A 17,359-nucleotide genomic window follows, 5' to 3' on the forward strand; every position below is an offset into this window, starting at 1 on the left:
CCTGACTTCTGCCTGAGCATTAATAACCTGTGTTCTGAATGTCAATCAGTCAGCCATCATATCATTATCCCAGACTCAGTGATTCATCTCAGGGAAAAAAAAAAAAAAATCGCCTGTCGTGTGGCTCATAAGGCATGTCAAAGCCTCAGCTATCATCACAACACAGGCCCAGCACATCTCTTTAACTGGTCAACCTAGTGTCACTTTCCGTCCGAGCTAGTCAGCTCAAATTGACTGACTTCTCTTCCCTGTCATGTAGTCTTGATTCTCGGGTCACTGATACTTCAACTCCTTCTTGAATGTTCTTGGATATGCTTGACAAAAATGACTCTATAGAGAGTAGAGTATGACAAGGAGGAGTGGCTTAAGGAAACCTTTCAACTTTCACACTTGTCAAAATCTACAGGGTCTGATGTCAGTCAGTGAGAGTATCAAGAAGGGAAGGCAGATACAACTTGAGATGTTATTTTTTTCATGTGGCATTGTTACATTCTACAATGGTACTGAGAGAATTCTGAAAGTAAGCTAGCCGTATATCTCCTGTAACATAAGCAGTTTAAGTTGAAATGTTTAATGTGTCTGAATCAGTCAGTCATATTCCAAGAAAATATATTTAAGATAAGACAAGACTCAGCACAGTTTTTCTGGCACACTAGTGGAAATATCTTAACAACTATTGGATGGATTACCATGAAATTTTGTACAGACATTCATGATCCCCATAAGATGACTCCTATTGACTTTGGTGATCGCCTGACTTTTTATCTACCGCCATCAGCAGGTCAAAGTTTTCCCATATACAGAAAAATATCTCAACATTTCCTTGATGGATAGGCACAAATTTTCGTACAGCAAATCAACGTTCCAAGATCATATGTCCCAAGACTTTGGTATCCCCCTGACTTTTTCTCTAGCGTCACCATCACGTTCACATTTGTGGTGTTGTCCTATGGTCTGAAATGTCTCACCAACTACTGGATGGACTGCCATGATCTTTGGTACACATATTCATGTGTACCAAAGATCCCCTTCATAAGGATTTGTAATAACTTCGGTGATCCCTTAACTTTTCATCTAGCAACATCATCAGGTCAAAACTTAATTCATCTGATACTTTAGTTTATGATCAAATACCTGCATTCCCATCAGCTTCAACTGTACTTTGTATCAAGTGCTAACAGCAAATGTTATGTGAAATAACGAGTTCTTCCGTACCAGCAAGTTGACCCGGACAGTGACCACCAGTTTAAGCCAGGGAGGGAACTTGGCAATGATCTTTGTGATGAAGGAGGCAATGGTGTCTCCATAGTCAGGCTTATGGAACTCAGCTTCGTTCAGTCCGTCTATCAAGATGATGTGATCCTCCTCTGGAATCCTCCGCTCTGGAAACACACACACCAACAGTAACCAACAAAGGTAGGACAATATGTAGTTAGGGTCTCATAACAGTATTAGCTAAACTAAACTGCCTCCATATTGTGAATGCAGAGATGTGTGTTATGTCACTGCAGTAAATAAACCCGGCTCTGCATCCACTTCCCTCCCCACTGAAATGTCAAGTTACATTTTCTCTGTAAAGAAAACACTTTCAGTGGCAGCTTGTTGAGCTCCTCTGGTAAATCAAGGAGGAAAAAAAAACACTTTCAATGAGTCTGTGTCTTATTTAACATTCCTGTAATGTATGCGAGCTGATGAGTCTCTTCATGAGGTACGTGTAGCAAGTTAAATGAATATTTCAGTTAAATTATATTAATTTGGCAGCCACTTTCTTCCACAGTGACATACATATAAATTGGGCACAATTTGGAGCTCTGTGTCTTGCTTAAGGACACCATGAAGAGCGTCAACACATTCATAACAAGTAGAAAGAAGTGTGAGAAAGGTATGAAAGAAGACAGTGCAGAGGAGTATGTGAGACATGCAGGGTTCAAAGTTGCCCTCTCTTGGTTGGATTATCAAATCTTATCAATTGAGGCATATATATCCTATCTTGTGAAGTAGCCAAACATTACATAAGATCAAAACATTAAATATCAGTGTTTTACCTTTACGAAGGTTGGCAAGTGGCTCAAGGACCCCCCTCCGGAAAGCTGCCATTGGGTCCTGGACACAGGAGCGCAGACTGAGCATGCTCTGGAGGTGGGGCTCTTTCAGCAACAGCTCCCGGTACGCACTGAGTTGGTGTGCTCTGCACAGCAGGGCAGCGATACTATGCACAAACTCTGGTACCAAGCAAGTGTATGTGTTATCTGCCTGGCAGTAATGATATGCCACAACCTGAAACACAAAGAGGAAGGAGAAAATCGGATGAGTTTTTTTAAGACTTAAGTAAACTTAAAAACAGGTTAGAGTTATAAATTAAGAGTGAAAATTAGTTTTGGCTTTATCAATGAAGGAACACAAAGTTGGGAACTTGTGAATACACTGATCAGTGTCTGATACCTTTTGATAGTCATAGCTTTCATTAACCCACATATCTTCTCTATCTGAGCTGAGAGCATGATTTGATCCAGTACAATCTCAACAGAAAGGAAGATGAAGTAACTGAGCAGCACCTGACCACCTCAGATAAACGCCAATATAAAAAGGAGCCAGTGGATCCCTGGTGAAGTTCTAAAAGTTGTATCTGAGCAAGTTGCGGTAGTGTTCATGGATGCCTGATTTAGAAGGAGAAAGGAGGGACAGGAAGAAGGAAGAGAGATGCCCTTGGGATGTATGCCTGCTCTAATTACAGTCCAACCTGGAGGAGCTGACATACTTTCATGGGCAGCAGCAGGTGACCTGCTCCTCTGTTGGCTCCACCTCTGGTCTAGGAATGGCAATGTCGGTCTGTCGGTCAGTCAGTCAACCATTACACGTGCTTAACATCAGCGTGTTAGCATTGTTATTGGGAGCATGTTCACATGCTGACATTAGCATTTAGCTCAATGCACCACTGTGCTTAAGTACCGCTAATATGGCTGCAGAGTGTGTACTGTGCATTAAAATTTTTTGGACCCAACTGTAAACATCGGTAACATCTGAAATTATATTTATATTTGCTTCATTTGTAAGGAAGGAAATATAAACCACATAGACTAATAAATCCACCATAAGCTGTAACACAATGAGGCCCCACCACTATACAGAAAACTTATTTCTGTTGAGACAGCACAGAAGCCTTTGTCTAAAGTGGGTTATTGTTAGGCTGTTGAATCATGCAGTCACATGGATGTACAGTACTATGCAAAAGTTTTAGGCACTTTAGATGTTTAGATTCTTATCCATGCTGCAGTATCATGCAGGTGTCTGATTAGTCCCAAATTTATCCTGCAGCATGACAATGACTTGTTGTGGAAATTTTTGTATTGCTCACTCAAGAACACACAAAGACACAAGAGCATTAAACATTATTACTTGTTGAAGCAGCTGTAAACACTGTACAATCCATTACACATTCAGTAACAATTATACAAAAGTCCAAATATAAAAACACAAACCAAAATACAGTTATCTTGTATTTTTGGAGAGAAAGCATGTTGTTCAGCCAGCCCTTTCTCTAAAGATTGCGAATACAAATCAGACAGCTTTATACTTCTTCAAAAGCAAAGTTAAAAACAGTCAGGTCCCGAAATGGACACTTCCACAAACTGTTACACCTTCTTATAAACAAGTATGGTCATACGATGATCTCACAGAGACCTAATGGTCAGTCAATAACTTCAAACAAGGACATCCTTAAAATTTAGCTGGTCTAGGTTGTCATGATCCACACAGTTTCTAAGACATCAGGCTTAAAGCAAAGATATCTCTAGCTAACCCCAGAGGTCAGTAAACAACCCTCAGATAGAAACAAGTTCAAGAGTTCAATTAGCCGAGGAGTAGGATTTCTTATACCGCAGTGTCACCTTGACATTACTATCACATCACATAGACTTGAAAACAAACACTGACCCCTTAGTTTGAAAACATTTGTAACATATATAATATATACATGAAAAACATCAAATGATAACTTTAAATAACTATTTAAATCTCTCTCACAGACCTCAAACATACAGCTAGAGTCATAAACAACTATCTTCAGCGACAAGAAGAACAAAGAGTGCTGCAACAGATGGTCTGCCCCCCACAGAGCCTTGATCTCAACATCATGGAGTCAGTCTGTGATTACATGAGGAGACAGAAGCAACTGAGGCGTCTTGAAGTCACAGAACAACTGAAACAAGTTCTCCAAGAAGTTTGGAACGACCAACCTGCCAAATACCTTGAAAAACTGTGTGCAGGTGTACTGAGGGGAGTTGCTGCTGTTTTAAAGGCAAAGTGTGCTCAGACCAAATATTGACTTCATTTAGGTTTCTTCTGTTTACTGAACTTTGTATGAAGTTAATTGATAAATAAAAAAAATTTATAACAATATTTTTGTAAGCACCCTCACTTTACTTTTAGAGCCTAAAACCTTTGCACAGTACTGTATATTGTATAGCACAGTCTTGATTTACTACATGACAGGAGCACATTCTGGCCTGGGAAGCTTTAGGAAACAACCGATTCTTCTTGTGCCAGTCTTATATTCAGCTACTGTATATATATGTGCTGTACATCTGTCAACTACCATGGCGGGTTTGGCTTGTGGCAACGGTGCTCAAAGAAAAAAAAACAACTAAGGTGCTAGTCAGTTGGAAAAGTAAGTAACTCAGCTTTTTAACTGAATGTTAAGAGGCACCAGTCAAGGTAGAAAGCGATCCATTTCTAGAAGAACAACAGCCTCGGACTGCCATCAAAATTTATAGAATTAAACTAAATTAAAATTAATCATGAAAAAGGAACATGAAAAGTGAGAGAAAAAGGTAATAAAATTGAAAAGGCACAGCAACTGATTAATTGATCTTTTAGAAAGATATTAAATATGTTTGTATTGTCTGAAATTTTTAAGCCATAATTTCACAAAGGCAATTATTCCTTTGTCTGGATTGTTTGAGTTATGCACAATTAACAGGGCTGTGATGTGGTGGTTTACCTTAGGGCAGGTTCCTATTTTTCGAAGTCTGTCTTAAAGCTATACTGACACACCCACGTGTACACTGAAACACATGGCCAATTGAAGCATCTGGTACTGACAGCCAATAACTGTGTAGAATAACTTGTATTTTATACATAATGATGATAGCCTTACAGGTGGTGCAGGTATTTTATTATTCTTGCTCAGCTGATAGATGTGATTTGAGTTTAAGTTTCAATCCTGCATTTTGCAGACAAACAAAAAATCATGAACCGACCTCAAGCTTTCTAACACATTTCCAATGGAGGAAATTGGTTATCTGAAGTTAATGAGGGTTCAGAATCAGATATATTCACCGCATATGTTAACACACACAAGGAACACAATACACAAGCAATATACAGATTATGTAAAAGATGAACAATATACATAAAGTGCAAGTGTGTGTGGCATTGCAAACAACATTAATGTGCATCATGTATGGGGATGAAATTGTGATATATGAGTATTTGTATAATGCAGTATTTGTAGATGTGAAGCAGGGTGTAATAACTATCTGAAGAACTCAAGAATCTGAAGAACTAGCTATGACATAGCAGATGATACTGGTCAGCTATTTATAAGGGTGACGGTATGAGGAAAGAAACTGCTCTTGTGTCTGGTAGTTTTGGTATACAGGGTTCTATAGCGCCTGTCGGAGGGGAGATGAAAAAGGTTTTGTCCTGAGTGTGAGGAATCTGTAAAGATTTTCCCTGCCCGTATCCTGGTTCTTGAAGAGTAAAAGTTCTGGAGGGTTGGCAGGAGAGCACCGATGGTTTTTCTGCTGTCCTTACTGTTCGCTGCAGTCTGTTCCCATCCTGTTTTGTGGCTGCTCCAAACCAGACCGTGATGGATGTGCACAGGACGGATTCAATGACTGTGGTGTAGAACTGGCTCAACAGTTCCTGTGGCAGACCATACTTCCTCAGTTGCTGATAAAGTACATCCTTGATATTGGTCTCCCACAAATGGTAGTTCCAAGAAGCCTGAAGGTCTCCACGATCCGTCCGTCACAACGCAACAACACCTACCTGGACCAACAATAAATAAACGTTTCTTAATGGAAAGAAATCCAAAGCCTGACACCAGATATCCACGCTCGGTGACTACCTTGATGAGGAAAATCTGGACGTCAGGATAGCTGAGGAGCTTGAAAGATCTTCACAAGGAAGAAAGCAAAAATGCTGTGTGGGGCGCCATGGGTGTTAATAAAGGGGGGACAGGCTGGCCCATGCAACTCAAGATGATTGGTCTGTCTGCCAACAGACATGGTGATATTGGAGCTTCCATGATTGGTCACGCCAGAAGACGCTTCTCATAGTGAGATACTGAGCGAAGTTTGAAAGAGAACCGCATTTTAACTTCAGATAAACTTTGGAATACATTTAGTCCCCCATCACTAAAATTTCGAAGTGCATTCAGAAGGGATCTTTTACTAGCTGGTAGGAAGAGGAAGAATGATTAGAGAAAGCAAAAATGTGTCATTGTATATCTGGGCTGTTGTTTTACGACAGACTTGAAAACTTATCCTTTGAAAGAAAGAACACAATATTCCAATCATATGCCCGGGAGAAGACATAGACTACAGAACACTTGTCTCACGGGAAAATTGAAGGCTTTGTTGGAAAGATGCGATAACAAAGCACCAGATGGAAGCTGTAACACTATGTCCAGTAAAAACAGTAAATTAAAAAATAAAACCTGCTGGTATAAACTCAATAACTCTGGATCAGTACCTGACAAAGAAACTGCCGTGATAGTTAGTGCATACAATAATATCTTACATTACATTACACATGGTGATGCAATATTCTACAGTGAACCTCTAGCACTTTATCAACTGGCAAAACAATGCCTAAAAATGTGCCTCTGTCATTTGAGTAGGATGAACCATAAAATGCTATGGCCTCAGTGCCCCTGTTATAAGATCATTTCCAAATGGGTGATTAAAAAGACCAGACAGAATTTGACAGAAGCTGCTCAGTGATGCATCAGTATTCACACATCACAGGAACAGAGCCCCTGTCAGAGCGCCTGTTGGAAACACTTTACACAATAATTGGCTTGAGGGATAGTGCTTGGGTTTCATAGACATTTAGATGTGCCTCGGTGGTATGAAGTCAGCTGTCTAGTGCATGAACCTTAGCATTCCTAGTGGCAGAGGCTAACTGTGCAGTTGTTATTTCATGCATGCACCATTTCACTACTACGAAGGGATCAGTGACAGGTCAAGAGTGTTAAACCTTGAAGGTGTGTCACAGGGACGCCAGGAGGTAATCAGTAACATTAAAATACAAAGGAGGATCATAAAAGAGTTCCGCAAAACAGCCTCATTATAAAGCTGTGTCACCCATCAAAAGAGCTAACAACCTGCTATCACAAAGCTATTCAAATCAAGATTTTTCCATTGAACTCACAAGATGGACCTTGGAGAATAATGTATTTCTCTTTCAGGAACAGCTGTACAGACAGTCGCCGGGCACAGCCATGGGCCTGACCTTTGCACCCTCCTATGCCAACCTTTTTCTAAGAGTGTGGGAGGAGAAATTCATTTGGAGCTCATCCAACCTCTACTTGAACAAAATAAAATGGTTTGAATGCTACATAGATGATCTAATGTTCTTTATGCAATGTGAAGGACATGTAGTACTTGAATTTCATACATTTTTGAACAACACCAATAAGAGCCTAAAACTATCTTTGGAAGACGTGTATGTGACGCAGAGAAAGAGGCTAGAGACATGGTGAACCGCTTCACTGAATCAGGATACAAAAGAAATATATTGGATAAATTCCTTCAAAGAGCCAAGTCCTTGAATAGAAAACAGTTAGTCCAAACCAAAAAGGAACCACACCAGTCTTAAAAAACATATTTTGTGATGCAAGCATCTCAAATAAGAAACATCATCAAATGCAATTGCTGCATTTTTCAGAGAGATGTATTTCTCCAAACATGGTTCACAGAACCACCTGTGTTCTCATTCAGACGGGCACTGACCCTGAGAGACAAGGTGGTACAGAGCTATCTCCCCCTCCCACACGAACAACCTGGCTACAAATGCCCCGTAGAACTTTTAAATGTGGGAATTGCAATCACTGTGATAACGTCCTGAAAACGAATCGTTTTCAAGATGGGAGTTCATCTTGCACATATCAAATGAGACACTTTGACTATTGCAAAACCACATGGTGTTAATAAACTGGAGTGCCCCTGTGGCTGTTTCTATGTAAAAAAAAAAAAAAGAAAATTAAAAGACCAAGTTACAGAACATAAAAATGCCATCCGCACAAAGAATGTTTATTATGCTATGGCATCACATTATGTGCAAACGGGACATGGAAACCCAAATACATTGAAAGTCATGGTGTTAGAAGTTGTTGAAAAGGACATTAGAGGAAGCGACTGCCTAAAAAGACAACTCCAACGCAAGACCTTTTGGATTGTACAACTAAAAGCAACAAAATACCCCGGTCTCAATGATGAGATAGACTTTTCTCCTTTTCTGTGAAATATAACTTCAAGAATAATGAAAGATTGTGTTTTAATATATGGAATTACTGATGGTTATGGTGATTTTGTAGTTAATATGTGCTTGTAGTTATGAACAGAAAAATGTATAGATTTATGAATTTATCTGAATGTCTACATATGGAAAGGATTAGGTCATCCATGACTTGGTAGCTGCGTTATATCCATCTTCTTTTTTAACATTTCAGGTTCACCCCTTCTCTCCTCTCCTTTCTCTCTCCTTCCCTTTCCTTTCTATTGATAATTGATGTATTACTTCCTTGTTTTTGGCCAATAGCTTGCACACTGAGGGAGAACCATCCTCTTACCCAACTCATTAGTGTAACACAATATACATAGGTATGTAAGCTACTGCTGACAATGACCCTGATGGAGAGCTATGCGAGTCGATGGTCATTTGAAATACATATTGCCATGTAAAATAAAAGCTTTTTAATTTTGCATAAATCCTACAGTGTGCCTTGGACTGTTTCTGAAGGAGATTTGCATTTTATATTTTTTGATTGAGACCGTATTCCACCAATGCAATGAGCTCTTCACAAGATGGAATAAACACAATACACCTAAAAATGTGCTTCTGTCACTTAAGTAAGATATACAACTGAGGATGAACCATAAAATGCTATGGCCTCAGTGCCCCTGTTATAAGACCACTTCCAAATCAGTGATTAAAAAGACCAGACAGAATTTGACAGAAGCTGCTCAGTGATGCATCAGTATTCACACATCACAGGAACAGAGCCCCTGTGAGAGCGCCTGTTGGAAACACTTTACACAATAATAATTGGCTTGAGGGATAGTGCTTGGGTTTCATAGACATTTAGATGTGCCTCGGTGGTATGAAGTCAGCTGTCTAGTGCATGAACCTTAGCATTCCCAGTGGCAGAGGCTAACTGTGCAGTCGTTATCTCATGCATGCACCGTCTCACTACTACGAAGGGATCGGTGACAGGTCAAGAGTGTTAAACCCTGAAGGTGTGTCACAGAGACGCCAAGAGGTAATCAGTAACATTAAAATACAAAGGAGGATCATAAAAGAGTTCCGCAAAACAGCCTCATTATAAAGCTGTGTCACCCATCAAAAGAGCTAACAACCTGCTATCACAAAGCTATTCAAATCGAGTGAATGCTGTTGAAAATCCAAAGTATTCTCTGAAACACAGTGGTGCAACATCTTTGTTGTTAAAGCTGTCAGCGGGCAAAGCAACACCAGAGCAATTAAATGCCTCTGAGAGTTTCAGTCAAGTCTAAATATTTCCAAAATATGCAGCTATTGGATGCTAAGTAGCCAATCAATGCTGAACACTCAGTGGTGCTGTTTTACACACATTTCTGGCACTGGAATCATTCTGTGATGATACAAAAATGTAAGATATTATTGTTTTTATTGATAATTAGAAAGTAGTTGACAAGACCACACCATCATGACACCAAGCATCCTAAGATGTAGGCCTGATTGTTATACAACCAGACAGATACATGGAGAGCTTGTCTGCCCACTGAACTATTTTGATCATAACCAGAGAAAGCGTTGCTGAATGATGTTACAGCTACTGACATTACTGTCATTGACAAGTAGTCTACAATAAATTATCTGAGTGTTCCTCACTGAAATGCAGAAATGTTGAAACTGTTCACTTGCTGTAACAAACTAAAAGGTCTTTTCAACTTTAACACATTTTTTACAATATATATTTTATTGTGCATGGAAAAATATCCCTTGCTCACTTACTATTGCTATTGCTAATAGATGATATTGACGAACAGTAATTTGTAGGTGTCCGTGTGTTGCCTGGTCCCCTTATAACTGTTTATTACTAAATGTCTACAATGAAATCCTTTGTAGAGTTTGTTTGAAAATAATTGGATGTTGGGCACCCTGGTGGTGTAAGGGTTAAGGTGGCCATGAATCGCAATGTCCCCGAATTTGAGTCCAGCTGGGGACCTTTGTTGCATGTCTTTTCCAATCTCTCTCTCTTCTCATTTTCTGTCATTTCTCTATTGTCGGCTGTCCAATAAAGGCTTAAAATGCCACAAAGGTTCTAAAAAATAAATGCACAAATAATTGGATGCTTCAATGGTCTTGTGTGCACTGAAAATCTTGAAAAGCTATTAGATTATGTAGTGTGTACTGTTTTTTAATGTCTAGCCTATCTAATATATTGCATCTTGAAGTAATGAGAGATAGTGAAAGCTACGGCAGCTAAGATGTAACATCTAAAGGATTTTTTTTTAAAAAACAAAGAGACTGTGCTATGAGAAAAAAGTTTGCTATTTAGGACAAATAATCCTCCTTGAAGTTATTCTGACTACGCTGTTAGTGTGTTTCCATGGCAACGTATAGAAAGACCCTTCAGTAGTCTTCACCCAACGCAATGCAAATGGATTCTATCTGTGAGTTAAAAGGGCATGCTAAAGACCTGAATTGAAGTTTTCTACCCTCCCACTTCCTCACAGTCACACTGCAGTACTGAGATGCTGTTAACATTAATATTGAACTTGCTTTTCATGGCTAGGGTTTTTAACTAAGCTCACTGCAGCTCCAAATTAAACAAGCCTGAGATATTTAATGTTTGAAAAGACTGTGGTGGCCCAGTCTTTCATGATCTCAGCAGATTGCCGAAGACCATCCATATTTCATGGGCTGAATATCAAATAAATGACCATAAACAACCGTAAATCATATACAAACACATATAAACATAAATCAACTGAGCAGAGCCGGTTTCAGATTTCAGCAGTGCATCTCATATACATATTAAATCAATTCTGCACAACATCTTTATATCACTGGGAAGGACACACAGCGGGAAATGAAAGAAGAGTAGATATAAACTGTCCAAGAAAGTAGTATAGTATATCAATAAATGTTTACTATAGACAACAGATCCCAATACATGTGTTTAAATTATGACTTATTCATCACAACAGCATCACTCTTCTCTCAGGTTGTGGCTGCCTTACAGAACTGTAAAGGTTCATATCTTTTTATGAGGATGGGTGATAATTTTTAAGAAATGTAGGTTTTCTTTGATAATATGATTTTTGTAAATGCTGAGGTCTGAAGTCGCACCTTTGCTGCCAGGCGTTTGACAGCCTCCTCCCTGCGTCGCTGCATCTCGGGGGTCCCTGGGCAGCTGTTGGTCCTCAGTGTATTTGTAGCACTGGAAGGTGGAGTGGGCTGTGGTGGCTGGCTGAGAGGAAGTTCTGAGCTTGGTCCCCCGCCACCTGGAAAAGAGACAGACACACAATGCTTCACACATACAATATCAGCAAAATCAAGTAATAAAATGACTTGGACTAAAATCTTGCAGCTAATGTAGGTTAATACTGAAACTGATTACTTTTAGGGGAGGCGCTAGGACTGTTGGAGGCGATCTGACGCATGCGACCTCCGTGGCAGCTCAGCGCTACTAGCCGTGAGATAATGGCTGTCTTCCCGTAACCCACGCTGCCCACCACTACGGCACCATGGTTCTCTGTGGACTCGCTGGCCTTCAGGACATCTTCCAGCTGCTGGAAAAGCCAATCTCGGCCCACAAACACAGAATCCATGGTGATGCTTGGTACCTCAAACAACAAGGGCTTGAGCATGATGTCCACAGGTTTGTAGGGAGCAAAACGAGCTGAGGAAAAGGAAAAGGAAATTAAACCAATTAGAATTATAATTGTGTTACTATTTTTCTCACAAACACAAAAATACACCACAGAGATACTGCTTTTTTAGACACAGGCAAAGGCTTTTGGAATTAATTCATGCTTTCTGCAAGAAACTACAATTTTTTAACATCAACTTCAATCTCTGAGTGATGTAGCATGGACACATCTTTGCAATGAAAGCGCAACATTTGCCCTTCCTCCAGGGTGTTTTGAATACTGGCAACCTCAAGTTGATGCTGAGTTCTACTTCAACCTTAGTTCACCCCAAAAACAATTTCATTTCTCATCTTTTACAGACAACCTTTTTTATTTTTCAAAAATTGTTTGAACAACTTTATTCTTTCATTTTTTTTCACATAAATAAAAAAAAACTTTGTATTGTAGTTTTAAAAGAATGTATCTTTTCATTATTTGCTTTGATACATGTTAATTTACCTGGAAACACAATGCAAAAGGACTTGAAAGAGGACTTTCTATTCTACTTCAGCACTAATTAGATCTCAGAGCACATATTCACTCAGGAGTCCTTTAGAGTACCACAACTACTAATACAACTGCTTAGGCTGCTTTTACAACAATTGCTGCTACTACAGTTGATAGTTTACTCCTATTGTTATGCTAATTAAAATGATATATCTGCCCTTTTTTCTAAAACAACCATTTTTGAAAGCTTTTGCTGTTCAGCAGCCAGATCTATAATATTTACCACATGCCAGTAACTCATCACCATAATGGATTACTTATTGTAAACAAATTTCTATCTCTGCAAGTTATTTTCACACTGTACTGAAATGTATAGAAAATAATGGCCACCTGGAAAGAACAAAAACAATAATGCTGCTTTAGAAAAACGGTTGGCAAGAATCTTAAGTATACATCTCAGTTAATGAGCTAAAACATGCAACTAGAACATTTGGTGGCTTGAAACAGCAGGATTTCATATGCATTTGAACATTTTGTAATACCTTAAATTGACAAAAATTTCAAACTGAAGCAAAGATTGAGCCTTTTGTAGTATTTGTAATTGAATCTTATTATAATACAGTATGACTACGTGTTAGCTTTGTTATTAATGGAGCCCAACGCACAACCACTTGGAATGTAATTGTTTTCCCCCACCTTAATTACTGTAAATGGGCACCAAATTAGCATCATATGGCTAATGCCATAAATACACATAAGGTGACGTACAAGTGTACCTTTTTTAAGATAATGACAGTATTTTGTGATTTTATCCAAAAAGGAAGGAAACATTTATGACAAAGTGGTGGTGCCTCTTTCACGCATTTCCACCTCTACTATAGGAAAAACAAACCATAGCAAATTTCTCACTCACATCTAGAACAGTTAAAAACTGTAATATTAACTGTAATACTAATATCTGCAGTCCTTGGCAGGAATGGAGGCATAAAACTAAATACAGTATCTGCAAATGTACAGTGTTCTGTTTGAACAGACATGGACGATCCCTCAGTACTGATGTTCTGCCCACAGGGATATAAAATTAAACCACTGACATGATGCTTCTATGTTAACTTCATGTTTAAGGAGGTGTGGAAGAGAAAGAAGAGGTTTTCAAAAGAGGGTTAAATAGTTTGAGTGTCTAATGATGTCATATTAAATTATTCATGCTCTCATCAAATATTCACTTTGTGGGATTTCTCTCAGTGAGACTGAGGATTCAAAACATATAACATAGATAAAGCTGAGCAACCCAAGTAGTCCGTACATGATTCTATCTGCTTTTTGATAGTATAGCATTAATACTGTTCGGTGTGGTAGTGTTTGGTAGTATCTGAACAATTTCGCTTTTGGCTCAGGACTCCAGCAAATTGAATTTGAAATGAAACAATGACTATGAAGTGCACACTTTTAGCTTTATTTTGAGGGTGTTCATCTACCTTGGATTACCTGTGTATGGACTGTTGACCTTTTTATAAATACCTACCAAATGGTTTAAGACCTACGATTGCCAACACTATTAACCCAATACAGATGTGAAAACCCCTGACACCCTTAACACCACTGTTAAAATACTTACAGACTGCACTTTATATTGAGCTGTACACTCCAAAGTCAATTGTTAATCCTTACCATTTTACAATCTGCTGACTACAAGAGACAAATATGAGAACACTGGCATGACTAACACTTTGACAGGCTGAGAAAAGAGAGAAATTCATGTCTAAACTGCCACAAAAGTGAATTGGCAGATACATTTATGAGCAGTGGATGAGTTTGCAAGTGTTTTTTTCCATTTTGCCTCATCTGCCTTGTGTGCAACTATGGCAATAAAAGCATACTGCAGTCACCTTTAGAGTCCTGAGGTGGCCTTCCTCCTGTATTATGCCAGGGTAGGCGAATGGATGTCCGCAGGGGGGTGTTGCGCTGTTCATCAAGAAAGCTCAGGTCTTCAAGCTTTGTGGAACTGGTCGCTGTAGACAAAGACACACAAAAGAAGAAAAAAAAAGAGCAATTGGAGCAGACACTTCGGTGAATTTTGAGTGTATCTGTCACAACAACCGTGAAGAGCAAGAAAGAAATCACACACAAGAGTAAAGTTTTGTAGCACATTCACAGTCTCTGAGAAAAAACGAGTTGAGAAGAGGCAAACCGGTGTGCTCCGACATTTGTAGTTTGCTTGAGGCTGTGTGTGCAAAAGCCTGTATACTGTAACAGAAAAAATAGCAATATCCCCAAGTCAAGACAGAAATGTTCCTTTTTCTCTGATTTGACTTGACAGCTACACACAATACAGCAGCGAGGGGTCTGTCCCCACAAACACCCCCTCTGGGCAACAGAGAGAGGGAAGATTACCTTTACCTTTCTTAAGAATACAGAGGGAATAACCAATAGAAGAAAGCTGTAGAAATGTTCCACTTTACAGGCTGACTGCTATATTGCTTAAATATACACACAGCAATACAGAAATACAGTATATTGCTCAATCTACACCATAATGCAGAACAGACATCTGTAAATCAAAGCACAATCATTCAAGAACGGGGATTTTAAAGAAAATAAACAATTCTACCAGTGATTGATGAGCCAGTGATTACAGGCTAATACAACTTCTTGTTTAAAGTTTCAGACATGGTCTGTAAACATAGTAAAGATGTGCATTAGTGCGACAAGGTCTCTCTTCCAATTGCTGCTCACTGTTCAACAAAGCTATCACCATGGTGATCCATGCTCTCTGCCCTGTTGAAGAGCAGAATCAAAGCCATCAAGCTTTCCACTTTATCAACCTCAGCTGGGAGAGACTGTCACAAACACTAAACTCTTCTCTTCACTCCCTCTCTCCCCAACTTGCTCTCTGGAATGTCCAACTAATTAAAAACCCGTCTGCTGACAACAGAATAACTGAGGAAGCCGCCATCAATACAACTTTGTTGGTTACTTTTACTGCAGTGGATGGTGCTTTCACAAATAACTATAATGGCCAAATGGACAAAGTCTAACTAACAAAAACAAAGAAAAGATCAGCAAATCTAAGTACATAATCTGAGGTCAGTCAGTGCAGAGCAGCACTTGAGCAAAACTGATCCTAAAGCTAAACTCAACAGCTATTGTACTTACATCCAACAGCAGAGCCAAGAAGGACAGTGGGAATTCTCAAAGCCCTCCCCTTGTTCCCAGCATGGAATATACTTGGACAGGCATACAGGCAAGTAGGCAGGGTGCAGACCCTTAGCTAAATCTCTGGAGAGTGCTCCCAGTGGATGAGCTCACCCAGGGCACAAAAGCGATTCCTCTGCCCCAGTGCTCCCATGCAGGCACACTGGCAGCATTCAGCTGCCGGGTAGAGGGCTTGGCTGCCCCCTCTCTCGCTCTCAGCCAGCCAGTCACAGCATCCACAGCATTAGGCACTCGCTAAATGAATGCAGCCCTTTCCAGAAGAGTGTCACCGTCACTACACACATGCACCACACCTCTGTGTATGTGCTGCATCCGTATGCATACACACACACATACACACACACACAATTTGGTAAGCAAGCAGCAGTGAGTGAAAAGGAAGTGAATTAGAAGATAAATAAATGGAAAACCAAGAGATCTAGTCTCCAGTGGCTGATTAGAGTTCGTAATGGGCAGCTACTGTCGTATTAATCAATAATCCTAGCTGGATTCGCTTGAGGGATAAGAGAGAGGCATATGAAAGAGGTAGAAAAAGCAGTAGAATTATAAATGAGGACATAAAAGTATATGACACAGATACTGTGGGTGCAAGGGAGATATGTGAACCAGGAGAGAGGGGGAGGAGAGAGAGATGGACAGAAAATTAACTCTATGCAGATATATAGATTAACTCTATGCAGCAAATTACCACTAGAGCCCAGTACTGATATCAGTGGACTACAAGAAGAGGTCTTTCTTTTATTTTATCTCTTAGAGATTTCCTAAGTGGAGAACGCAAAAGCCACAATGAACCTTATTTATACTCAGCTTGACTTGCTTAAGCAGTTTAAATGAACACACTCCATTTCTCTTTGTGATAACTCATCCTACACCTTAACCATTTTTCCACTTTGTTAAGTCATAGGTTATTCCTTGTTATTCACAATTCTTTCAAGACCAAAGATTCCCATGGGAAGCCTTCATATCCATCCAATCCCACTCTTCAATTCTTTTATCCCCATCAGTCTCCGGATTCCTTTCTATTCTTACACATCTCTTCTCATTGATAAAACCAACATATGATACCCCAAAGTCTATGCTTGTGCTGACTTTGAAGCTGTACAAATGTGTCAGGCTGTGTTCTGATGAAAATAAGATTCTTCTTTCCTCAGGCAGGCCTGCCCTTTGAAACCTTCTGTTCTGTGTTTCCCATGACAGAATAGAAAAAAAGGGCAGAGCTCCTCTGCTCCGACCACTCCCCTCCCCTTATCTGCTTTACTTGAGTCCCCTCTCCTCTTTATCAATGGACACAATCAGTAACTGCCCAGTTCCTTTCCTTTTCAAGTTGTAAGGGTTCATTGTGACCACATCGTGTGACAATATATGAGTAAGAGTGAAAGACCGTTTTTCTCTCTGCATTATCCTGATATCAATTTCTTCCAATATTTACCTACGTTTTCTAGATATAAGATATAAGAAGTTGTACGATACCATTTCATGGAGAAACAATACACAATAATAAATCACCACCC

At 39.5% G+C, this 17,359-nt stretch overlaps 1 protein-coding gene across 3 annotated transcripts in view; it reads right to left on the minus strand.

Moving 5' to 3' along the window:
- tanc1b (tetratricopeptide repeat, ankyrin repeat and coiled-coil containing 1b) overlaps positions 1–17,359 on the minus strand; it is a 114,472-nt gene that overhangs the window by 23,860 nt on the left and 73,253 nt on the right. For all 3 annotated transcript variants that reach the window (XM_044365854.1, XM_044365851.1, XM_044365853.1), the window contains 5 exons: positions 14,522–14,644; positions 11,894–12,175; positions 11,623–11,777; positions 2,046–2,277; positions 1,216–1,382 (listed from right to left, as the gene is read on the minus strand). In XM_044365854.1, coding sequence (XP_044221789.1) covers positions 1,216–1,382; positions 2,046–2,277; positions 11,623–11,777; positions 11,894–12,175; positions 14,522–14,644 — 959 coding nt within the window. The remainder of the gene's footprint in view (positions 1–1,215; positions 1,383–2,045; positions 2,278–11,622; positions 11,778–11,893; positions 12,176–14,521; positions 14,645–17,359) is intronic.

This window comes from Thunnus albacares, chromosome 11, assembly GCF_914725855.1.
Source record: "Thunnus albacares chromosome 11, fThuAlb1.1, whole genome shotgun sequence".
Classification (NCBI taxonomy): Eukaryota; Metazoa; Chordata; class Actinopteri; order Scombriformes; family Scombridae; genus Thunnus; species Thunnus albacares.